The sequence below is a fragment of the Phyllopteryx taeniolatus genome, chromosome 18 (genome assembly GCF_024500385.1).
Source record: "Phyllopteryx taeniolatus isolate TA_2022b chromosome 18, UOR_Ptae_1.2, whole genome shotgun sequence".
NCBI lineage: Eukaryota > Metazoa > Chordata > Actinopteri > Syngnathiformes > Syngnathidae > Phyllopteryx > Phyllopteryx taeniolatus.
The window spans coordinates 15,576,362-15,602,069 of NC_084519.1; the positions used below are offsets into that span (position 1 = coordinate 15,576,362).

General features: G+C 45.7%; 2 protein-coding genes across 8 annotated transcripts in view; both read left to right on the forward strand.

Moving 5' to 3' along the window:
• adgb (androglobin) overlaps positions 1–1,726 on the forward strand; it is a 34,319-nt gene extending 32,593 nt beyond the window's left edge. For both annotated transcript variants that reach the window (XM_061754674.1, XM_061754675.1), the window contains one exon: positions 48–1,726. In XM_061754674.1, the coding sequence (XP_061610658.1) occupies positions 48–182 (135 nt within the window). In that variant the 3' untranslated portion in view covers positions 183–1,726. The remainder of the gene's footprint in view (positions 1–47) is intronic.
• A 10,218-nt stretch (positions 1,727–11,944) lies between these two features.
• stxbp5a (syntaxin binding protein 5a (tomosyn)) overlaps positions 11,945–25,708 on the forward strand; it is a 70,076-nt gene continuing 56,312 nt past the window's right edge. For all 6 annotated transcript variants that reach the window (XM_061754041.1, XM_061754040.1, XM_061754043.1 and 3 more), the window contains exons 1-3: positions 11,945–12,172; positions 12,268–12,437; positions 16,189–16,286. In XM_061754041.1, the coding sequence (XP_061610025.1) occupies positions 12,276–12,437; positions 16,189–16,286 (260 nt within the window). In that variant the 5' untranslated portion in view covers positions 11,945–12,172; positions 12,268–12,275. The remainder of the gene's footprint in view (positions 12,173–12,267; positions 12,438–16,188; positions 16,287–25,708) is intronic.

A 25,708-nucleotide genomic window follows, 5' to 3' on the forward strand; every position in this document is an offset into this window, starting at 1 on the left:
CTCGGCGTAACTCCTCTGTCCCCGCTGTCTCTCTGCGTCCTTTCCAGACGGCGATGGTGCAGGAGCAACAGAAATTCCACGACACGCGCACACCGCAAAATCAGAAACCCAACGAAACTCGCAAATGGCTTAACGACCGCATAAAAAGGAGAGAGGATAAACACACGGCGGATGAAGCCTAATCAGGCCGCGCCGTTGACGTCAAACAAATTCGACCTGCAAACAAAGTCTCGCTTGGCCTTGTGCAAGTCTGTTTGAAACTCAGACACCACATCTCAGGGCTTTATGTTGTCCCCGCTCACCTGCAAATATGTGAATCCATCGCTTGTCTATCGACAAGTCAAGGATGCAGGAAAAGATCGATAAAGTGACTGGAGCAAGATTCAAGCGAGGCATCCGCAATCTGCCAAAGTAATACAACTTATGGACCTCAACATGACTACTAAAAAAAATAAATGACTGAATGAGTTTTGGACTGTCGTTGGAAACCGGTTTCCCAGAGACGCAGGTTCAAACACAGAACGTTTTCTGGCTGTGAAATGTCAGTGCTCACCAATGTGCAATTCTCTTGCACAAATACAAAACCAAAATGAACTTATTGTACTGGACACTCTTCCCTCGCCATATGGTGGTTCGCTTTTTGGGGTCTCTCTGTGTGCCGGATTTCAAAATCGTACATATATAATTTGATGATGTCAATTTTTGGCTTTATGGCGTGATTTTTGTTCTGATCATTTTTCCACACGGGCCGTTACTGCAGACTTACAAAGCGGTGAGCACGAGCGTAAAGAGTGCATAAAAGACAGAGAATCTCCAAAGTTTGGCATCATGTCATACTTGGGGGACGGGGGGGACGGGGGCAGAAGCTAAAGTACAACGTGTCTCCTGCAAAGCAGAACTGTCTTGCGCAACTGCGGCGTCTACGGTAAAGTAAATATCGTTAGCTAATTTGATACAGCCTACAAACCGCTAGTTAGACTGAATTGAATCTACGAATCTACGATCGCTTTATTGAGCAAACTGTAAAATATGCACGTTCACTTCATACGTTTGCCGACTCCGACGTCACTCAACGGGCCAGGCCCCACCACACACATTCAAAATCATACGTGTAAAGCTTCATAAATGTGTATAAAGTAAATGATATATGTTCACTACTTTGCGGCTTTTTCTTTTCTTTTTTCTTTTTTTTTTTTTTTTTGGGACTACTGTACTCAAATCATGTAATATTCTTGATTTTTATTTTTATTTTTTATATTTACATTTGTTTTCACCGGTAGATTCGTAGTGGTCCATTTAGAACCCTGACTTGTTGCTCTCGTGGGATTTTAGTCGATTATATACAGAGTGATTGGAGAGTAACTCTATTTTAAGACGAGGTCATCTGGGTTCAAAGGTTTGTGTCAATCTCTACCTATTGCAAAAATGATTTCTCCCTCTCTCGTGTCGACACATAATTTGTGTCCATGCAAAACCGATCAAAATACAAACTGAATTTCATTGTATTGAGACCAATTCAGCCTTGCATTTTCTTCCGCCCCAGTATACACATGATAATATTCAGCAAACTGTTTGCTCTCTTGAAGGTCGCTGTATTGACTTGATGCCCCAAAGGCATGCTGGGTACACGTCCCGCTCCAGCTGCTGGTTTGTGTGAAAAGAAGTCCCCCTTACCCAAGACCAAAGATGGTCAACTTTAAATAAAACCTGTATATGGCCATTTTTATGACTTGTTGATTTATTGATCTAATCTACTGCTGGGAAAAGTGCTGGTTGAGAATGAATGAGATAATGGTGCCATCTAGCGGTTGTGAATATGAATGCATTGTCCCTGTAATGCACTGTGCCTCCTTCCGGAAGAACTGATGTTTGCATTTTGTAATGTGTAATGTTACTTGTGAAATGTGTAGTCGTCGTCAGTAATTGCACTCGTTCATGAAAACATTTAAGTGTCAGTCCCAATCAGGTACAATACGAAGATGTTATTCTGCTGCTGTTATTGCACAAAAATGGTGAAATGTGTTTGTTTTTGCCTTTTTTTCTGGCCTTCTTCCTGCTTGATGTGCATTCCACTCCACTCGGTCAGGCCTCATTGATTCCGCCACCGTTTCTTCCCATCCTGCCACTGAACATGGCCTTGTCTCTGCACTTGCTCCTTCTTTCCCCCCAGCCCTCTTTTTACACTCAAATATTGCTTTTTGTTCCCCCCGCCCCCACCACAGGGTATACGAGGACCAGCGGCTGCGTCGTGCGTCTCGCGTTGTCGTCGGAGAGATTACCCTTGCTCTGTAATTGGCTGTATTAATGGCGAGGCTGTTTCGTAATTTGGCGGCTGTTGGCTCGACGCGAAGACGAGAGACAAAAGGGGGTCGCGCAACCTTGAAAGCAAAGCTAAATGCAAGTTGACTTCCCACAAGTAATAAGAAAATATTGGATTCTTCAATGGAGCCACATAGTAGGATGATGCAATTAAAGGGAACTGGATACACATTCCCTGAGTGGTGCTGTGGCTCTTTAATTCACTTTTCATTTGGGAGATAATAATTCAAGACCGGCTTAATCGATTTATTTCCACGTGCGCGGCAAAGGACAGTCTACCTTTCAGGAATTTTCTGGCTTTCCAAGGAGGCTCCCGTTGCCTTCAGACTGTCTTTAATTTTCCTTGATGTCTGCAATAGTTCAATTTTATATAGACTTGTATCTTGTTCTGCTTTTCCCAGACTCACTTAACTTTGGGGTGAGAAGCTAGGTCAGGTGGGAGGGTCTCGGAGTAGAAGGACGAGCCAGGTGAGGTGGCTCGGGCATCTGTTTAGGACCTCGCTGGTGAAGCGTTCTGGGCGTGACCCACCGGGAGGAGGCCCCGGGTACGACCCGGGACACGCTGCAGAGACCACGTGTCTCGGCTAGCCTGGAAATGTCTCGGGATCCCCACGGAAGAGCTGGATGAAGTGGCTGGGGAGGGGGCGGTCCGGGCTACTCTGCTTAGGTTGCTGCCCCCGTGACCTGGCTCTATTAAGCGAAACACACGTCGAAAGATGCCTTACAGCAGTCGTCTTCCGAGATTGCGAGCTTGTGCTCAACCTGTTTTTTATCCCAGACTTGTTTGGCCAGGTTATTTCTTCCCTGCCTGCCCAACCGTCGAGGATGGCAAATACCGACGGCACCGTGTTGTCTGTCCTTGTGTTGGCTTCTTTGTCGTCCACCAGCGTTTTTCCTGGACTTTGTTTCGCTACACTTGCAGTATCCAAACGCAACGTGGTCCTCTGAGCATTCATGGTTCCTGGGGTTAAAAATGTGCTTTACATTCCTGTAAAGTGTGCAAGGAGCGAGCAGGGGCCTTCAAGTCTGCAAGATCCTCGTGTTCTCTCTCTGCAAATCAATAATCACACACCCAGGCATACCTGGGGTGGATACAAGGTTCTTTTACACCCCCCCACCCGCTCAATATGTGGCAAACGTTGGCCTCTTCTTGTACTGTACACGCCACCCTGCTGGGAGTGAATAGGATAGGTAGCAAAAGGCTAGCCTACGTGGTGTTTGAACGCGATCGCTGGGGAGGAAAATCATCTCACCGACTGACAAGCAACGTTGTACTCGCCCAACCTCCCATTACCCTTTGTGACATCCTCTGCGCTGCGCATTTTACAAGCTCCAGTCAGCACTGCAGGCTGGACACAGTAGCAGACATCCTAAGTTGACTGCAACCTCATTCTTGTAAACTGGGCTGCTCCTCTCCCTTTAATCGCCTCTCAATGACTTCAGTGTCTCTGCGCTGTTGGTTGGCCCAACTCCAGCGGCGCCAGCGTCAGACAGCATAGCTCAAGTCCTGTAGATACTGGATTTGTTTGTTTGTTTGTTTTTTTTTTGGGGGGGGGGGGGGGAAATCCAATTGTGGGAGGTTTGTAAGACAATCTTGAGATTGGTAGTAGACCACCAAGGACAGGGCTGTCATTAGTAGCTCTCATCAAGTACAACCTCTCAAATCCTGATTTATTTATTTATTTCCAAATTTTTTTGGTCACTTACAGATTAGCTTTGCTCTAAAAATTAGCTTATTTCCCCGGGTCCTCACTTATCAATGTCTCCCAAGTTCCTCCCTTGGCTGTTGTCAAGCTAGGCCTACTCCTATTTGAAGGTCAAACGACATCAATATTTGCGCAGCGTGTTTCTACGTTTCTACTGGCGTCTGGCTCTGTGTACACTCAACGTTTGACAGTGTCAAATGTTGACAGCTGTCCTTCACATACTTTGAAGATGCAAGGCGGGAGCGAGGCTTATGTGATTCTTGTCTGAAATGACAAGTGTCCTCTGTGCACGGAGACCCGTCTGTCTCGTTTAAATCAACCAAGATGGCAACAATCCAACGCAGTGATGTCACAGTGGCCACAAATACAATCACAGGGAAGTGACTTCAGTGCAGCTGATTTACTTTGCAGTCGTCGCCCGGCAATTTGAGTTTCTTCTGACTCGGTCATACAAAGATAAAAGAAGAATGCGATGCAGCATACGTACGCGTTCCTCAATTGTGTGTGGTTTTTTTTTTTTCAAATCGAGGCTTAATTGCTTTTTGTGTCGGAGACAACGAAATTAATTCAGCGTTTGCTGTTTACACACCAGAGCCCAGGGAATGTCAGCTCGCCGGTTTCTCCCACTGGATTGGTTTGCGCAATGGCAACTGTGGGAGGATTATTGCAACCGTTTAATTTACCATCCGAGGCCTGGGGGCTGCAATAGTTGTTCATTGTGCGTCCGCATCACGCCTTCGTGCAAGTGGAGGAAAAAGGAATTTAAGCTCCCTTCACGACTTCTGGATTTGTGTACTGAAAATTACACGTAGCGTGGCATTTTGGTATCCCGTATTTCCTCAACTCGCCGCCTCAGCTCTCGTAGGCGACGCGTTTCAATTTGTCACGCGCTGCGTCCATCGGCAAGAATCAATGAACGCTGCACCTAAAGTGTACCCCTCACTCGACAAGTTGTGCCACTTCAATTACCTTTGCTGTGATGTGCAGAGCAGACATGGCATCTGTAAAGCTGACAATTACAGTGGAGTTTGAAGCGAACGTATGCAGCATATCAAACTGAAAAACTGCTCTGATGTTAGGGAGTCGAGATGTGCTTACAAAGATGAAATCAGTTCATCGGTTCTCTCTGATGTCACCTGACAAGACCTGAGCACATGCTTTTATACAAATTAAGGCCTGCCCTTAATAAATGCCTTACCCTTTGTACACTCCTTTTTGTAGTTGCAGAAATCTCCTAATGAGACTCAGTGATTCCCCACTGGTGATGTCCACCATTATAAAAACAAAAAAAAAGAAATATAAACCTCGCCTTAAGAGACAAAGACCTTGACTGGAAAGACAAAAGTCGACAAATGCACAATTCGCAAACGACCGGTCAGAGACTACAGAGGCACGGTCATGGTCAAGCGCTGATTTGATAAACTGTGAATCGATTCGAGTTGAAACCTCCAAGGAGGGCGGAGGTGGATGGAAGCTGTACTGTCCACTCAATCGATAAGCTGTCCTGTGCTCGCTATTGATTATTGCCATCTTGGGCACCTGATTGGCACGCATCTGTTTTGCATCATTTCCCTTGTATTTATTTTGATTCACTTTCAATGCGGTGAACAACAGATCGCCTTAAGAGATCGTCAACTTTTGTAGGTTGTTTTTTTTTCTTTTTTTACTAAATCCTTGCGAATGGCCTCTGGAAAAAAACAACAACAAAAAAAAAACAGAAGCTTGTCTTTTAAGACTCAGTCCTTCCGGAGCCATGGCAACACGGGCACTGCCCTTTCCTCGAACAGTGGCATCCATCTGCTCCACGGTACGAGCAGGTCAGATCATTGCCTTATCGGAACGGGCACCAGCTGTGGCGCCCGGGGTGCAGTCGAGCAGACGCAACGCAGTCTTGCCATGAGCTATTCGCGCAAAACACACACTGACCAACACACAGTGCAGGTTCAGTTATTTCTGCCTCGTTTGGAATATTGCCCCGTGGCGCTACGCGGATAATTGTATTCGTGCTCGTGCTCGGTTTCTACTCGCTGTCGTTCTACCTCTCGCCACAAGATGCTCTCCCCGGACTTTGTGCAATTATTTCCTGTTTTATTTTGAAAATACTCATTGCAGGCTTTTCTCGTTGGCCGGCTTTTCTCGCACTTGTAGCATCCCTTCGGTCATGCATTGCAGACAGTCGAGTATTCCAGAAGTGCCGCATTTCCAAGTGTATGTGTTCTGTCTATGACATTTGGAATGCTCTTTTTACATCTTCTGCAAGTGTTTATCTTTACGTTTTACGAGCGTATTACATTTGTTCCCTCATTACAGTGTGTTCCAACATAATCTGTCTCCAGATACACGATTATTCTGGTAACTACTGACCATGTCGATGTAGCATCCCTTTAGAAATTACACCCTCTCGATTTAAAACCATGAAAGCAAGGATTTTACACAATCTGTCAAAGCTGGCATTTTTACAGAATGGCCCAGCCGGATGTTTTTTGCCTTCTGAAGGGAGTATCAGACAGATTAAATTTTTTCTTTTTATTTTTTCCTCCCTGCTTGTGTCACCAAAGGTCTCGCTCATGGGAGGTCTTCCTCAGTTGATTGACAACCCTCCCGTTGTAGTCCTCGTGCCGTTCAAAATCAGCAGGGATTGGCTGCAGCTTGACCGTAACCTTGAACAGGATAAGCAGTAGATGGCCCTTGTAGGTCCGCATATCTCTTTTGGGACTGGCCCTCTGCCCTCATTGCACCTGTAAAGCAACTCCAGAAAATTCTGATAACTCACATGCACTTATGGCGCTGTGGATTCACTAGCGCGTCTCCCTTGATGGGCTCTAGTTGCTCGGTGTACAGCAAGTCTCCAATTGTTATCCGCAGCGCTTGTGATCACTTTATCGTCCTCATTTGCACTCAAATTCTTTACAGGGGTGATCGGCGCCGCATAGCCGCTCCCACCGCACGCCGGTGGCACTTCTTGGCTCACTGCTTTCCCACTCCTCATACTCGGCAGAACCAACGTCTATGTAAAGTTAATGTCGCCGTGCGCTGCTATGCTGCTGTTGTTTGGCTCTGTTCTGTCTTCTCTCTCTGACTGTCCCCTCTCAAACTTTTATGTCCGATGGCATTTCCGATAACTATCCCTATCCTAACTCCAACTCCCGAACCAAATGTCCGTCTCGATACAAACCGCAACACAGGGGATATATCAAACCCGCCTGTTGCCCAGTACAAAATGGTTCTGGTATGATAAGACGCACAGCTTCCCCAAAATTGCGTAACTAAGCAACCAAAGAGGACAGGTAAAAAACAGTGATACAAAATGGATGGATGGATGACGCCATCTTGTTTGAGCTGCAACAGCTTCACCTCATCAATTCATGCATTTGACGCACCAGATGTCATGACCGTGCATCCATCTGCTAGCCTCCAGTGAATATTAAAAAAATATATAATAATAATAATTTCTTTTATCATTTGAGTTGTACAGGTTGTAGGTCATAATCATGGTGGAAAAAGTTGTGAAAATTCATACAGTGCAGTATCTGTGTACATTTTTTGAATATCACAAAAACATAGCATTTGAACCGGGGTGTGTAGACTTTTTTTTTTTGATCAACCGTAGGTGTCCTGTCGCTGGGCTGTTTCATTGTACCGTGGAAGGAATGAAGGAATATTCATGGAACCTCGTTGGGTTTTTGGCAGTAGGAGGGTCCCTGTTTTGATGCACATTAACAGATGCATCACAGAGATTCATCATCTGACTCATTTACTTGCGTTTGACATTGCGACAGTCGCGTTTCCAGTGCCGGTTCTTCCACGGCTGTGGCTCATTAACTCGCGATCCCCCGGAGACCCTTGCGGGTTTCGTGTCCGTCTTTTATGTTTTTAATGCTCGTGTTATCGGCCTTTGCTGTTGTCGTCGTGGCTCTCTCTCGTTTACGGTTCCACGCGCGGCGACACGGTCGGTACTCTCTCGCTTGTTACTGCCTTCAAATCAACCACTTGGTTGCTTGCCACAGCCTCGCGGCCGTATACAGTAGGTGGCACGCTCAGGTGCGCGGCAATCCGCTCGATTTAACTACAGCTGTCGGTGACTATAGAAAAACCCCGGGCCTTCTGTTTCTTGCACACGACGCTTCAACTCTGTGCAACCTCACCCGCTGTGACCTCCTGGTGTTTCTTTGCCACTTTCTCCAGACAGCACTGTGTCGCTGTGGGCGTCAAACATGTCTGCGACGATGATGTCGAGCTTTAAGGACTCGACACGGTTGTGCCGGGGATGCGTCGGCCTGGAGCGTTCAGCCTCATTTGATGCTAGTTTACAGTGGCTAAATAAGGACAATGTGGCAAGGGGTAGTAAGTAGAAACTGTTTCACTGTTGCACCCTCGCCCCCCTTTCCACTTGCCATATTTTTCAAAGCAGCGTTTCCTATACTGACAGCCTTTTTTGAGCATTTTGACTGATCTTTCAAGACCCACGGAACATTTAGTTCTGAGGCAATATAAGCGCAGAAAGAAAGAGTAACTCTCTTCTTTTAACACACACACCTAAAAGTTTTTTTTCTAGCTTTTTCCGTTCTTTGGTAAGCAGGAGGAGAGCATGAGTTGGTTTCACGAAAAGTATACGTCGATGGCAGTCAATGGTTGGATTCCAGTGGATGAACATAAACGTCCACCCCAATGAATGAATGAATTCTGCCTACATACAACTAAGGACTGTGATAGTTTCAGGCCTTTGTTGTGTCTTTAGGAACCATCATTAAAACCTGGTTGCCATTTATAAAAAAAAAAAAAACATGCACATGGAGGATGTACCACAGATGTGCGTGCACGTATTTATGTTCGTCTATCCATATTTGTCTTCTCTGTGTGGTATATGCAAATGTTTAGCCACAACTTCTTCAAGCTGTCCAGCAATGCGCTGCAGCCTCTCTGCCAAGGCGTCCTTTTTCTTTGGATTATTTTTTTTGTCCATTTGGTAGCTGCCAGCCACCAAAGCCCATCTTCTGTCACCGTTCGTGTACTTGTGTGCTCAAGTCATTTTCAGCGAAGAGAGCGTGCGTCACGCTAAATGCGCACACCGCCTAATGCCGCCCGGCATCGTTGTCATGTCCTCCCTCATCCTGCCTAACCTCTGCCCCTGGAATTAGCACTGGATTAGCCCGCTGCTCATGTGCATAATGGAACTGCATGTTCCCTATTTGCATATTTTCCCCCAAGTTATTGTGTGGAATTATAATCCACTGGGGAAAGGACGCTCTGCACCCGTAGCACATGCTGATGCCCCTGAAAGATTACTGGGCCGTAAAATAGAATTCAAACTGCTAGATTGAATGTTTATAGACATAACGTGCAGTGACAACACTTGACAGCGAGTGGACGGTGAAATTCGCAGCATGCTGGCAGCTACAAGCATCATATCAATCAATCACGCATTATGTAGGTGTGAAGTGAGGAGGAGGAGGCAGCTGGATTCACATGAACAAATGATTCTGCAGCTCCAGTTCAGTCATGAATGAATTGTCCTTTCACATGACACCTGGAAATGGGTGCAAACATTGCCGCTTTAGTCGTTTGTTCAACAACAACAACAACAACAACAAAAACTGTCTTGTTCCATGTTTTTGTGGTTCAATATATATCTAAAAAAAGACATTATAGCGTATGTGGAGCCTCAAAACTCGATACAAGGTCGCAGTTTTGCCGTTTGCAGCATGTCAGTGGATGTGCGGCGTTCAATCGTTTGGTGCGCAGGTGGAAGTCACTAACTGTTAACTTTTTCCGCAATGGTCTATCTACTAAGTCGCGTTCAGGCCCAATGTACAGTATAATCCCTTTTAGAATTGGACCCTCAGCCTCGATATCTGTATTGACTTGGTCTCTGCCTGTCCTTGGTCTTCATCTTGACTGGGTGGAAACGCGGCAAAGTTTTTGGTCTAGACGTGGGTTTAAACTGATTTGGGGTCAGTCTTAACTTGTGAAGCAATTTTGGTTTGTTTGACCGCAAACACTCCTAACACACACCCCCGCAATAATCGCTCAGGATTATCTTTCAGGGGTATCCGATAAAGTCGCCCCTTTGCTGACTTTAATCGGAAAGAGGAGAAAAATGTTTGAAATGGGCCCAACCATTTAAAGGGTTGATTGTGTTTCGGATTGTCATGTGATTCAAGGTCATGAGTAGGATTTTTGCGGGGGCCCCGACTGGAAGTCAATGCTCGAACAACGTGGGATTGTGCCTCCGTGGTTTGATGCAGAAGACTCGTGATCAACCAATCACGACCAGTCATAAATCAAACAAACATGATAATCCGTACAAGCGACGTAAGCTTTCTACTACTTTGGCCCTTTACCAAAGAAGCAGCGACTAAGCGTTGCTTCGGCGGGGAGTCATTATTATTATTATGAATTTTTTTAAAGACTCCAGAGACTGCAGTCAGACCCATAATGCAGCGAGATGAATGGTCCGGCCGCAACACAATGCCGCTAAATTAAATCACTGACGTAACACTCGCTCGCCAACAGTCCTCCCCTTTCTCACATCGTCCTCACACAAACGCAAGGACCTCTTAGTTCTGCCGCCTAATATATTCTCGATATCTCGTCAGAATCCAGGCGATTACGTATGGTCAATTTCAGTTCATTATGCAACACAAATGAGTGTTGTCCCTGACCCAACCGAATAAAGGATTAGCTTTGTTTCTTTTCATGTTACTGTCACCTCAAAGGACCTTTCACCTGCTTACACGTAAACAAAAAGGAAATGCAGCATTGCCTTATATGGCACTGGTGCATGAGAACAGGTGTTGTTAGAGCGCAAACGCGTTACTTCCACCAAGGTGCACCCAAACTCCACCCCCCAACCCCCCAGTGACCCCCCCCCCCCCTATCGCAAGTTGCAAGGGGACACCTGCCCACTGTGGGCGACCTGACGGGTGTCGGTGCCACTCAGTGGGAGACGCATCAGATGCGTAATCTCTAATCTCACAAGCAAATTGTACACAGCTGCGCCCAAGTTCTCCGCTCAACTCAACCACGCCTTTTTTGAGAAATCACATTTTCACCTCCACCAGGTCCCAAAAAACACAAAAGAGAATCTGTGTCTCAGATTTGATCTGCATTTTAACTCTGACTCAGTTTTAGTGGACTTACTATGTAGTGTAAGACCAGAAAAGTGCAAAAGTGTGGAGGCTCCTAAAATCCTCTCCTTGGTCTTGACTTGCTCCCAAGCCCCCATAAATCTTAGTGTTGACTTGGTCTGGGCTTGACAAGGTCTCAACCTTTTCAACTATTTTTCCAGTTTTGAGTATGACATACTTCTCAGTCTTTGCGGCAATTATCTTCAAGCATGTATGATGTCTTAAGAAACAGTAGAACCAGGGGGCACTGTGGGCACCCGGCCACCCACCCTGCCCCCTTCACACCCTTGTTTTTTGCACTGTGTGGTGGCCCACGAGTATTGTTTTCTTTTATTGTGCCGTATTTCCTACTCATGCGCTGTTCATGTTTATTTACCTTTTTATAAATGTAGATATACAATTGTTCTTCTAAATTGCACCGTTCCGCTTCACCTGCAACATCGCGGGCATCAGCGGGTGCAGCGGCGCACAACGCGGGTGCGGAGCGTGTGTGAGCGTGGATGTGGATGGATTGGTAGGGGGAGGGGCGTTGGATGGAAAGGAGAGAGAGAGAGAGAGAAGAGAGGAGGGGGGCTCGAGGCAAGGTGGCGGGATTCTGCGTCCAAGTGACGCGCATGCGCACAGAGGGGAGAGCGAGAGAGGGAGCGAGAGAGAGAGAGAGAGAGAGTGAAGAGGAGAGGTTGGGGGGGGGGGGGGCAAGGGGAGGAGGACGAGCCGAGCCACGTAGAGACGCAGTGGGGCCACAGTCCGAGCACATCGCCGCACCGACCGACGCGCCAGCATCACTGCAGCTTCTTTCCTCCCTCCCCCCCACCCCCCGCCTCCTCCCCGGCCTTTTCTCTGTTTATTACCTCTTTTTTTCTCTCTCTCTCTCTCTCTCTCTCTCTCTCACTGAATCGACTGATCGAGAAGAAGACTGTGTGGCTCAAGCCTTGCAGCATGGAGACCTCGCAGAAAAACACGCACTAAAAACGTGTCTTTTACCGGGTGACGAGAGAGAGAGAGCGTCTACGTGTGCACGTAAGTGGCCATTCTGCCTCCACATCTCCCCCCCCCCCCTCCCGCCTCCTTCCCATCTCCACTCATGCCCAACGTGTGCTCCCGTCCTTCCTCAGTGATAAAAATGAAGAAGTTCAACATCAGGAAGGTGTTGGACGGCTTGAAAGAGGCGTCCTCCTCGTCCTCCTCCACCCACTCCTCCTCCAACCCGTCGGTCCAAGTGGGCCTGCAGGAGAACCATCTGCTCCAGGAGCACCTCCAGTCTGAGCATTTCCAGCTCTGTAAGGTAAAAGGAGAATGTGTTTGGTGCGGGGCTATGTCATCACCATGTAATGATCACCTGCAGGATGGATGTTGTCAGCACTAGTTTAGTGTGAAATGTATGAAAATTATGTTTTTAGCAACAGTTTCTTTGAGGTTTTGTGTGTTTTTAAGAATTCCACATGAGAGGAAGGAGGGGGGGGGGGGGGGGGCAGGCAAACCCTCTTGGCCTATGTGCCTTAGGTTTCCCACCCCTGTCACAGGAAATTAAATGCAATGTAAGTTCCCGGCGTTGCGGTCCGCCCTCCCTCCCTCCCTCCCTGGCTGCTGCTCATTTACATAAAAACACTACACTGGGGCTCCCATGTTGTTTGTGCGTCCGTGTTCCGGCGTGCACATGTTTTTTTTTTTTTTTTTGGCATGAACTGTCATATTAGAGGGGATGGGCCACGCTGATCCGCTCTTGCATAATCAGCTTGCTTTGGATTAGCGGAGTGGTGGGGAATGGGATATCACTGGAACTGTGCGTGGACGTTGTCCCGTCTTTCTCCATTCCCTTCCTTCCGCACTTTACCCCCACATCATTGATCCGTTTTGGGGCAGGGAGGGCGCTGACGGTGCCCTGAAGTGAGTCCCGTTAGTGGCATTAGCGGAAAGAGAGGTTTGCCCCCGCACCTCCGCCACGGCATCCACAATCACAAGCATGTGGATGGGGTTAATAATGCAGCATGCACCCCGCACGCTCTGTGCTTGCTTCGTCTCAGTCAGGAGATGTGGTTGTTTACACTCCGCTTTACGCGTCTGAAGCGGCGATGGCGAAGGGACACACTAGCGCGGATTCGGTGTTGAACTCCACAGTCTCCACTAGGCTGCGGCGGCCCGTTTTCTTGCTTCTGTTAAAAGAATTACACGAGCGCACCAATCTCCTCCGCCGCGCTCCCGTAGGTAAATACAGGAGAACCTAGTTGTCTTCCATTGTTATTGTTTGTCGGAGTGGGTCAGTCCTTCATGCGCTCCACTTTGCTGCAGTGGTCCGGATTCTTGTGCCCTTTAACTAGCTCCCTACCGTGGACGTTTATGTTCGTCACCGGGAAACCAACAGTGTACTGCCCTCCGACATTCATTTTCAAGTGTGGGCAGCAGGTAAGATGGTCCCGCCCAGCTCGTTTGTGAAATTAAGCGTTTGTAAACCGCTGTAATGACTCCTAGAGCTCCCGTAGATGGCGCCGTTTCGTTGCTTTGGATTTGAGATCGGTGCAGCTTTTGAGTAGGAGATAAAGATTAGGCGGAAAAATGCCAACACGTCGGACAGGTTTAGGCACCTAACGCTCTAAAATGTATATGTACGGTTATAAACACAGTATGTGCTGCAGTAGGTAGTATAAAGTTTGCGTCGCAACCGTGGAAAATATGAACAGCCTCATCGGCCACTGACTTGACACTCCAGCGATTCAGTGTTGCCGATGGCGGGTTTCATATCATTGTTTATCTGTACATTAATTATTAGTTTATCAAAAGCATTTCTCAATATTTTGCTGTTTTATAGTTAAAAGCACCCAAAAATATATTCGCAACAAAGTTGTTTCTTCTCGCAAAAACTTAGTTTTCTCCTCTTTTTGGTCAGAAACTGGTGTTTTTTTTCTACTAAAGAATGGAAAAAGCTAAAAACACTTGTTTTTTTCTATTCAAAGATGAAAGTTTAGTCTTTTTTGGGGGCCAAGTTGGGTGCATATATTGGCACAGAACGCAATATTTCATTGGATCACTCGGAATGCTCTGAAACGGCTGGCAATACGGGCAACTCTGCTTTGAAAATGTCTGGCAGTGAATGAGTTAATTTTGTCTTTGCTGAAGTTCATCCACACGCTCGTAGGCAAATGCAAACATCTGTAGTTGTTGTTTGTGGGTGTGCCTGTCTTTTATTGCTGTCCTTCGTCTCGTCGCAAACAAAAAATGCATCCACACGCCGGCAAGTAAATACATGGGACCCTCGTTCTCCTCCGTTGCTCTTTGCTGGTGTGTCTTGTACCGACAGATGCTTTGTATTCACTGTTTCCTGCGGTACTATTTTGAAGTAGAAGTATTTCTTGGAATGCTTTTTTTTTTTTTTTTTCCTCTCAGGCTGCATTATGCATGTATATCAATGAGAAGACGGTTATTACAGTTTGTGTTTGTGAATGAATAGCCAGATGTTTACATTACGTGTGTGCGAATGGATGGATGGCCTGTATGTGAATGGCTATACTGTTGTTTACTTTGCGTACGTATCCATCTCTTGGCATGACACAGTGCAGTTCCACGCCAGTCCAAACTGCGGTAATAAAAATGTTTAATGAATACCTCTCCACCTGTATGAATCGCAACACCTGTCATTCACTTCTGCAGGTAGGTGTACCTAATGTTGTGTCCGAGGTGCGCGGTTCACACCGCGGCTCTGTTGCGAGGACGGCAGGTGTCCGTGCCGCACTGGGTACCTCTTACGCAACGTGCTTTACCGTCTGCCACTGAGCAAACAAACGCAGGCCAGATGACTGATGTCATAAAGTCACAGAAGAGCAGAGTGGGGCAAAACAAAACAAAAAAACAAAAACACACACACTCACACATAAAACAGGTAAAATCTCTGCGTTTGTTCCAGATTTGCTGTATCTTCAGACTTAATCACGACTTCATGTGGGAGGCGGTGACGGAGAGAAAAACAGGATAAAAAATATGAGCGGAGCGATAGAGGAGAAATCTCAAAATAGGGCCGTGATTATGAAAGCGTCCCAAATAGCAAAGCCAAATATCCGTGTGACAAAAAGTTCCCTACTCTCTAATTACTAAATAGGGATTTACCGCAGGGGAATATGTTCCTTACGCAATCGCGATAGGTGAAAATCCGCAACAGAGAGGCCATATAATTTGACAGATGCACACATTTTAACTCATCCAATTACACTAAAACCTATTAAAAGTCAATAATAAAATAAAAAATAAAAACACACGGAAAAAAATACTTCTCTTGGAGATTTTCATATAATATCACTGTGAGGAAATGAAAATATTCTCACTGAACATAGTTCTCCAAATGAGAGGCAAAGTGTGCTTGCTTCAAGCCATTTATTTGGAACTACCATTTGAAGTCAACACAAACGATGCAGCGACAACGTGTAGACAGGCAATATAACAATGCTGACAGGCATATATTCGTTATCCTCTGCGAAGAGTGACTAATATTACTGCCGCACTGAGAAGCTGAGACTGTCTCCATGTCTCGTATCTCAAGGCACCACTGTATATTGTTTTAAGATGTGTAGTTTACAAAATCAATACAAACAAAACACATCGGTCATTGGTATATCAGCTCAATGCATCATGGGATATATTGCTTCTCTCGTGACTGCTGGTTTTTCATTAAAGTGTTCCCCGGCTATTTCTGGCCAATAGGGATCGAGCCCTGCTGCGAATAGCGAAAATCTGAGAGTAATTGACGCCCACTAAAATGGTTAAATAATTGCCTATAGATGCCACAAGATGGCAGCAAAGCACTACTTTTATTTGTAGATAGGGAGTTTGCCAGAGCACAAAAACGGTGATTAGGCGCGTCTTTCATCAAATCGGTTGGTTAAAAAAAAAAAATTATATATATCTTAGAGTGGATTGCGAGTGAGTGGCTTTTTCACTTCCACATCCATCTGCTGTGTTTGTTTACTCCAACCAGGTGCGCGATACCATTTCCCAAAGTAACACTGCAGCTGTCGACTGCTAATTGAAACTCTGCCGTCTCTGCGCAGACTGTCCGTCATGGCTTCCCGTACCAGCCGTCGTCCATGGCGTTCGACCCCGTGCAGAAGATCCTGGCCGTCGGCACTCAGAGCGGAGCGCTCAGATTGTATCCTTTCCAAGTGGCCCCTGGTTTAATACTCGGGGTCCCCGCATCCCACTGGGAACTGGCGCTTGGGTAAGTGAACGTCCGCAGTCCAGTGTTCGCTTGTGTGCTCTGTGCGGTTTTGGCCAGCGTTTGGGACCGCCCCTTTTAGTCTGGTAGCCCCTCCCTCCCCCCAAAAACAATAACAGTGTGGTTAGCCAGCTGCGGTTTCCCGGTCCATACCTTGGTATATTTGACTCTGCACTTTTACGTTTACCTTTTGTACACACGTATCTGAACTTATATTTCAGCACAGAGTGCGAGTACACGTGCCAGATGACTGGCAAAAAGTTACCGAAAGTAACGTGTGAGCAGACCGCGGTGGCAAATAGCGACGACAGCTTGCGAGCAAACGTTGCCGCGGGGAGTCGTAGGGCTTTAGAGGACGCCGACGAGCTCGCTACTTTTACAGGTCCTCCGTGTGTTCCCTTGCCTGTCCAACAACCGGCGCCAGCTCATTAGCGTGACCGAGAGCTGTCGGCTTGGCCGTTTCCCTCGCAGCCACTCGCTGGCTTCAGCGCAGGCTCGCTCACCTGCGTTGTGAAGGTTGGGAAATAAACCCACGGACGGCAACTTCTGAACTTTATTTGGTTCATTTAGTTTGAATGTGATTGGGTCATTCTGAACACAGCCACACCCCCAGTTATCAGAGGGTGTGCACACTTGTGCAACCACATTATCAGAGTTGTTTTGGTTGTTGTTGTTTTTTAACTTCCACTTTTATACATTTCAGTTTTTGAAAATTGAGTTGTACAGGTCTTTAGGTTACATTAATGATGGGAGAGTTTTCATCTTGGTCAAATTTTTCTACAACACAAAAACCCAGCTTTGGAACAGGGGTGTGTAGACTTTTTATAGCCACTGTATGTGACAGGATAGATGCTTTGTGGATATGTGAAAGGGTTTGTTTCCCCACACTCCCGTCAGTCGCTTCCCGCCAGGCGGAAGACCGGTGGCTTTGAAATGGAACCGAGGGAAGTATCTTGATTTTGACTGATCGGCGGCTCAGACAAAAGTCTTATCGGAGTCATGGTCAATTGGGAGTCGTGCATCTCGTCTTTGCTCATACGATGGCGGCGATAGCGGCGCAGTGCGCACAAATGGAGCCGTAATACAGACGTCAACTTCATGTTGCCGTTTGAGCGGGGGCGAGCGGTTGGATTTTGTGAGGCAATCAGATTTTAGCCTCTATGTGTTGCCATGCCAAATGTAATCTGCCCAAGGCCTTCAGAATCCGGAGTTCTGGCCAGTATAACTTCAACTATATTAGCAACGGGGCTGTTTCTTTAACCAATCAGATTTCAGGCTCGTCCTCTGGCACTCCATAATGTCAGCATTTTTCCGTCCTCTGATTGGTTAGTTGGAGCAAAACTATTTACAGCAAAACTAGCCTCGTTCAATCAGCGCCCATGAATACATTTAATAATCAGCATCTCTGGTGAGTATCATGTACAGTGGTGCCTTGAGATGCGAGTTTAATTTGTAACTCAAAACTGTTGTATCTCAAATAATATTTCTCCATTGAAATGAATAGAAATGTCATTAATTAGTTCTAGCTTTCACAAAAACAACAGAAATGTTTGTAAAGTGTTTTTTTAAAATAAAGAAAATAGCACTTTAGTACTTTGTAAAAACATAGTCATAACACCATGCACCATGATGAATCCATTATGGCTCCTTCTGGTGTGTGTGACCTGGCCACTGGGGAGGAGGGAGGGGGGGGGGGGGGGTGCAGTACAATACAGTCATGCAGACACAAAAGAGGAAGAGTTTCACAACTACTGTCAGTACCTCAGTAAGCTGCAGTAATATTAGTTTTTCCCAGAGAATGAAGAATATATGCCTGTCTACATGTGTTGCTGCACTGTTCGTGTGGTTGTTTTAAATTCACATGTAATTCTCTTTGCAAGCGGTTGTCTTTATTTTTCATATTACTGATTTCTATAATTGCCACATGATAGTGGTGATATTAAGAGGCTGATTAAGTCCCCACTTGAGGGCTCAGGTACCAAATGCACTGGGTTGGAGCTCATCAATTTGGATGTTCTACCTCCAGTTTTGCCAATGACAAAGTGGCTGGTGCACACATTTCTCCGAGGGGTCCTTTTTTCTTTTTTGTGTTGTAATCGTGTGTGTGTGTGTGTGTGTGTGTGTGTGTGCATGTGTATTGGGCTTGGCTTGGGCCAGGATATTTGGCGGCACCCCTCCCTGCAGAGAATTCCAGGAAGTGGCAGATCAAGGGGCTTCGGGCTGGCACCGTGGCTGAGCTCTGAGAATTACAACAGGAACAGGAGGTGTGCGTGTCACCGTGTGTGTGCGCGCGTGCGTGTGTGTATTATCGGAGGAGACTGGCTGATTTCCCCCCCCCCCCCTCCCCCCGGAGCCATAAAGCCCATCACTTCTCCTGTGATCCCATCCCAGAAGTGTCCCGTGTTTCATGGCCGGTGCTTCTGCCTCCAGTGTTTGGCTGAAAAAGAGGACATTGCCCCATTGGTGTTGTCTTAAGGAAGGAAAGGAAGACTTTCCCTCCCTCCCTCGCTTTAGGATTTAATACCCAAGAATAGAATTCCTGTTTATCTGCATGTGGTAGGGCTTTTAGACAGTTACGCTGCTCAACAGTCACAAGTGTTTTGATCACGTGTTTTCATTCAGAAGCGCAGAAGTGTGGTCCTAAAACTCCTTCGCTGTTGAATTCCAATATCCTTATTAACATGGAGGACTAGCGGTCATTAAACATTTGTATTTGTCACTGATGCCCTTAAAAGAATGGTTTTCTAAGTAACTGTACTGTATGAGCTACATTGCGCATCCAGGCGAATGTTCACATTATGAATGGATAAAAAAATGGTTGGAAAAATAGATTTTTTTTTTTTTTTAAATCTGTATGAAAAAGGGCGGACTGAATGTGACTGGACAGGCATATATATATATATATATATATATATTTTTTATTTTTTTTATTTTTTTTTATTTATTTATTATTATTTTTTTTTTTATATATATATTTTTTTTTGCATGGAAAATTACAGACATGTTTTCATTGTGTTTTGGGACAATGCCACGTTTCTGGTGGCAGCAACATAACACACACACACACACACACAGAGGAAAAAAAAGTGACTCGCTGCAACGCAGCAAGATGCAAATCAATAGATCAAATTGTCGCTCGCCGTTATTTTATCAAGGGCGGTCCGCGTGGACGTATTTGGAGTTCAGTGTCACACGTTTATTTTTCACAGCCAAATGCTGATCTCATGTGTGTGTGTGTGTGTGTGTCCGGATGCATCAAACATTGGCTATGGATAATTTATGATGATTGCAATTAGCCGTGGCGGTGACTTGCAGAAACGAGGTTAGGGAAAGCGTCAAGCTACTTTTCCGCTTTGTCGCTGATTAATTGCGCACTAAACACGAGGGCTCGGACTCGCCCCATTCGCTGTCCGCTTTGACGGTAACAAATGACAAGCGAATCACAATCAAATCGTTACTTCTTGTACTATTTCAAAATAAAGACGTCATTGTCCAATAAATGAAAAGTGTGATTACAAGGGACCACCCCGCAAACTCACGGTACCGCACCCGCGGGCTCACCTATTTGTAGATATCTTTTCTAATTTAAAAAAAAACCATTAATAAATAAATAATTTTTTTTTTCTTTTTTTGGGGGTAAAACAACCCTGAAAATGCTTATTAGCAGTTTATCCCCACTTATTTTTGGGGGGTTCATTTATTTATTTATTTCGCCCCAATGGATGTCAGTGATTCTGAAAGTGTTTCGGCCCACGGAGATGGCCTTGCCGGACCTGACCGTTCACCACTGAGTAGGATTTGCATGTGTGTGTGTGTGTGTGTGTGTTTTAGCAGCGACTTTATCAAAGCATCTTTCATGCTTTCCCGCGAGCGCGACCTCTGTTCCGCCGCTTCTCATAAGTGGAAAACAAATTGTGCCGCATCAGTGCCGCAACAATTTAGCCACCGCTGCTTCAGAAGCCGTCGCGTCTGCTGACAGCCTTGTCCGCTAAAGTCCTTTAACTGCGACAAGCGAGCCAAATAGGATGGCGGTCTGCACTTCTCTCCCACCAGTCCCATTCCGCTTCATGTCTGCAAGAGGCCCGGGCCGTGCGCACGCTTAAGCGAGACATTTGACTTCTGAAATGTACTTACCAGACCCTTAATGAAAAGGTTCGTGAGAGTATTAGCCTTAATCCGAGGGAACGTCGCGCGCTCGCTCAGCTGTCGGACTTCACGTGAGTCATCGTAATTTGGGATGCCACGCGACGTTCCGGCTCACGAGTGACTAATTTCTTCAGAGGACAAAAATCGTCATGACCTCATGCAAGGTTATCGATGAGGGCTGCCGCTGGGAGAGAATACTCAATAGGGATTGTTCCGGAATTAGTTTCTGAGGCTTGTTTGACAGGTAATGTTGTTGTTAAATGAGCCCTAATATGCATTGTTTTTCTTTTCTTTTCTTTACATTGTCAACCATCTTCTTTCAGGGCCTTTTGTCCATGTGGCGTCCCGTGCACTTGCTACCTGAGCCTTGAGTAGGGACTGACCTGACTCAATCCACCTCTGATCATAGAAACCACCAATTTGGATGTAGCCTCACTTCACTAATTAAACAAACATTAGAATTTACATTGTAAATGTCAATCAATGCTTCTGATAGCGTTTAGGCCAGCAGAGATGTCCTTGCTGGCCACGACCGTCCACCGCTGAGCAGGTTACATCGATACCTTCTTGTCTCGCCAATGAAAAAAGCTTCACATTACGCCAGCTCTTTAATTCAGCCTCAGGCTAATCATACACGACGGCGACACTGAACTTCACTTCGCTGAATCGATAAAAATGCAACCTTTAATTACCTTGGCTATGCACACAGACAGTGGTGACACCTGAGCCTCAACGTTTGGAAAGATAATTCCCAGGGAGTCTATGGGCCCAGCGGAAAAACGGAAATTGAATTTCAGCACCATACCTTGGAAGTTTTAGCCAAATCCGATGGCAGCCTAATTTAAAGTGAACTTTAATTGGGAAAAATGCATGCGAAATATTCAATTAGCCGACCATTGCTCCATATTTGTCCCATTAGAATGTGATGAAAACCCTCTGTAAAAAGTGTAAACATAAAACGGAAGGAACCACTTTTGGCTGTACAAAAACACACGCACACACAAATTTTTGGACCAATTAAACTTGAAACATAGAGCGCGTCGCAGGAGTCATCTTTCACAATTCATCAAACGTCTTCTCATTCTGGTGATTGACTTATCAATCCGTCCTCTAATTGTCTCGGCATCTATTAGAACGACACAGCTAATTAGCGACAGGCCTCGTTAGCCTGCGTCATTAAGATAGAAATGAGCCATTCTTTGCGCATCGACGTTTTTGTTTTCTTGCCCCAAGTATTTTTAGGCTTCTCGGTGCTGTTGTTACGCTCCACCGTGGCCTTGTGTACACTTGAAAACAAAAAACAAAAAAAAAGTGGTGCTTTGGCTTCATAGCCCATATCTGTGCGTAGATTTCAAATTTCGTCGTTATATGCGATGTCTAAAAAGCATCCATCCAGTTGAAACATTTGATGTTGTCAGCCATTTTTCATCCCTCAAAGTAGCTCCCGACTCGACTGTTCCGCTTCCTTGCTTTAATATCTTCCGGAATATTCGCTCGAACCTCGCGCCGCCGTGCACTTACCTTCTTTTGCTTAAGGCTTGCTATTACTTTTCCTCGTGTTCCTCTAAACAACTCCAGCTGGAGAATATTAGCGTCTGCGTCTGCAGTCGCTAACAAGTCTGGACAGCCGGCCTGGCCATGTGGATAATGTTGCTTTCAGGCATTCCGTGGAGCACACACTATCGCTTGATATTTGACTTTTTAGTTATTTATTTTTTGTACTCTTTTTAACTTCAACAAATAGCCTCAAGTGCCGACAAGTAAGGACTGTACTCATATTAGGGAGTGTGTGTGTGTGTGCACTAAGTAGGCAAAAGAGGTAAGATATTTATCTTAATAGCTTAAAATCTTGTAAATCGTATTGCGCCATACAGTTTGCCCCAAATCTTGTATTTACTGTATCAAAAGGCATTAGCCTACAGGTCAACACAACAGTTATGCTAGCTCGTTAACATTAGCTCCTTCGAGCTTGCGATCATACATTTACTTCCTCAAGCTATATATATACTTAAAGCTCAAAGTTTGTGTGTCCGTTTTCAAAGAACCGCCCTCCCACACGCCCCCGAACGCTCCCGCACGTTTTGCACGTTCCTGTACGACTCCAAGGTTTTAACACCCTCTTTAAATACCAAACTAATGATACATATCATGATAGGTAATTCTTACTATTACATGCGACCAAGGTCATGTAAAAACATGCAGAAAAATGTACAATAAGTGGAGGCTTATTGCAAAACGTGCAAAAACATGCCGGAACGTGCAAAAACGTGCAGGCAGGAATGTTCAAAAACGTCAGTTTTCCGTTGGTTTGCTCAAGGGTTGGCAGATCTAATGATTTGTATATACTGGCAGAGAATAACAAAAAGACAAAAAATAATGTCTATCCTGAAGCATTGCAATAAAACCTTGAACTGTTTGATGTGTACAATATAATTGCATGTGAACTATTCATGAGCTTTGGAGTAGTGGGCTTTCCTCCGGGCACGTTAACCTTCTAGTCCCTTATTAATGACACCTTTTATGACAGTTTTTGTTTCATGTCGGAACCAGACGTTCACACTCATAGACCCATTGCACTGTGCTTGTTAGCACTTAGCTGTCAACAACATTAATTAAGCTACATCACATTTACAATTTGCCAATAAAATCAGGCCGTGGAGCTGTTTTCTCACTAGTCCCAGAACCACTAAGCGAGAATCTAGGCAGAACCGCAGTGTTGACAGATCCACAGATTAGCGTTACCTACTAATAACTAGCATATAAACACACTTCACAAGGTAGCAGACAGTGTCATAGCTACTATAGGCAGAAAAGAAAATGACCTATGTGACGTCATAAAAAAGATGGCGATATGTGTTTTCTAATTCTTCCGTAAAACATCTCGGAACTGTTGTAATTTGTCGGAAAAAAAAATAGCATAATGAAGACTGCAAATAGGTCTAGGGTTCGGGTTAGCAGGTAGGATTAGTGTTAGTAGGTGGGTGGGTTTAGGACGATTTGTCATTCGGTGTGACGAAACCAGATTGGAAGGTTTAGGTTTAGTTACCAGATGGTTACGTTAGGGTTAGCAGGTAGGTTTACGGCTAGTTACCCCAGGTTTATGGCTAGGGTTAGCAGGTAGGATGGGTTACCACACACGTCCTGTAAGACCCCTGGGAACTGTTTGGAAAAACTTGACTTTAACTTGGCCATTTTTAGCTGTGTGGAAAAAAGGTAATCGTTCCTAATATGATAAAAACATACTTGCGATGTGTATTTTGCTGCTGTAGACTTTTTGGGGACTTAACATATATCACATATATTTTCTGGAAATGTGCTTAAATTTGGAATCCAATGTACTTTGTCGCTCAAGCATTCACAAATGACTGAAATGCGTTCCCATTCAGTTTGCCCTCGACTGACAAGCCCTAACACTGATCCTTGGAGGTGATCCTCCTCTTGCTGAACACAGCATCACAAGTAAGACTATTTTTTTGTTTGTTTTTTTCTTCCTCCAGTGTGAAAGTAAGCGGGAAGCGTAACTACCCCCGGCCTGCCCTTAAGGCTGGCAGCTGCCAGCCTGCGTAGATGGCATTTAGTTATGAACTTGAGCGCGTACAAAGTGGCCTTTTGCTGGCTTGGCTGTGGTCGAGGCTGTGATTCTACCCCTGATTTGGCACTTAGGGCCGCCTGTCAAGTAGAACGACGCTAGTCTTGACGTGCGGCCTCTTCCCTGCTGGTTAAACCCCTTCATATGCACGTAGACACACACACACACACTCTGCTGGCTGCCCTCAAATCTGCCATCATGCCAAGACCCCTGTAGGGAAGACACTCATGTGTCCTATGACGGCATGACTCAGCCTTTAATGCCTTGCCACATGGCTGAAAATACACAAAGCCCCCCCCTCCCCACCGCAGCCTGTTGGTGTTTACGTGTTTGTGTGCGTGTGTGATATATGCATATGACTGTGTTTACGTGCAGCACAAGACCGGCCGGGGGCCTGTCTGTGCCGTTCTGTCCCATCCAAGCGCAGTGTGGCTGTGATGTGAAGGAGGTTGGAAGGGACCGGGATGGATGAGGGGCTAAAGGTGACATATGGGGGGAGGAGCGTTTTTGACAAGAGAGTTATAGTTATGTGGGTTCCCAGACAAAATGTCGCAGTAAATCGTTCCTTTTTTGTTGTTGTTGTTGTTGTTGTTGTGTCGATGTGAGCTTTGCCAGACTCAGCAGGAGTGGGGGGTTCTGCGGTCATCTGCACCTTTTGAATATAACGTTGCAGGTTAGTACCGATCCAAATACAATAGAGGTTAGGGCCTGTTACCAAAGATGTGTCCTTGGTTTGTCATTGACTGTTGGGTTTGGGTTAGTGACCCTAGGGATCATGGTGCCAGGAAGTGTTTGGTAAGTTACCGCGGAGTTAGGGTTAACAGTTAGGGTAGGGTGCGGGCTAGTTACCTCATACTCATGACTTCATGAGTGACTATCGGCCACTGGTTTTTCTGCGATTTAAAATTTGAATCGCAAGTTTACGAAATCGCAACATTGCAGATAGTAGAAGTGTCGTATCACAATATCTTCCACGATAAACATTTCGTTTTCCTGGTAAGAAGTGAGATCCAGCCCAGCCGATACAGTAAATAGGCTATGACATACACTGTACTGTGTTTTACGATAAAACTTCACTATATGTACCTGAGACTAAAACGTTTGTCGCTGAAATGCATGCGACCTTTCGCAACAAAAATATCAAACCACAGTGCCTAGATGACTAGATTGTGTTTTACAATGATACTTAGCCTCAAAATGTTTTTTCCCGATAAGAACACCTGGGGATGGAGTTTTTCTGTTCAACGAGTTGGTATACTGTATGTCAGTGGGCCAATCGGCTACTGCTCGTGTCTGACTTACCCACTGTATTTTTTTCTCGATTGTCCAGTTCAGTCGTGTTCGGCCGCAAAACTTAGTCTGCAGCGGGCTTTACCTCGAGGTTGGCGGGTAGAGTTAGGTCTGGTTATCTCATGGTTAGGATTAGGAGGCAGGGTTAGTTACCTACGGCGTAGCCTTGGTTTGCCATTTGGTGCGGCAAAATCCAAACCTGACGTCAAGCAACAGGAGGAATGCAAGTTGAGAAAAGTGAAGAGGAGGAAAATTAATTAAACGGCAAAGAAGAAGCGTCTGTATATGGAGCGCGGCCAAAAGCCACCGCGGCCATTTTGCCGTGTGACTC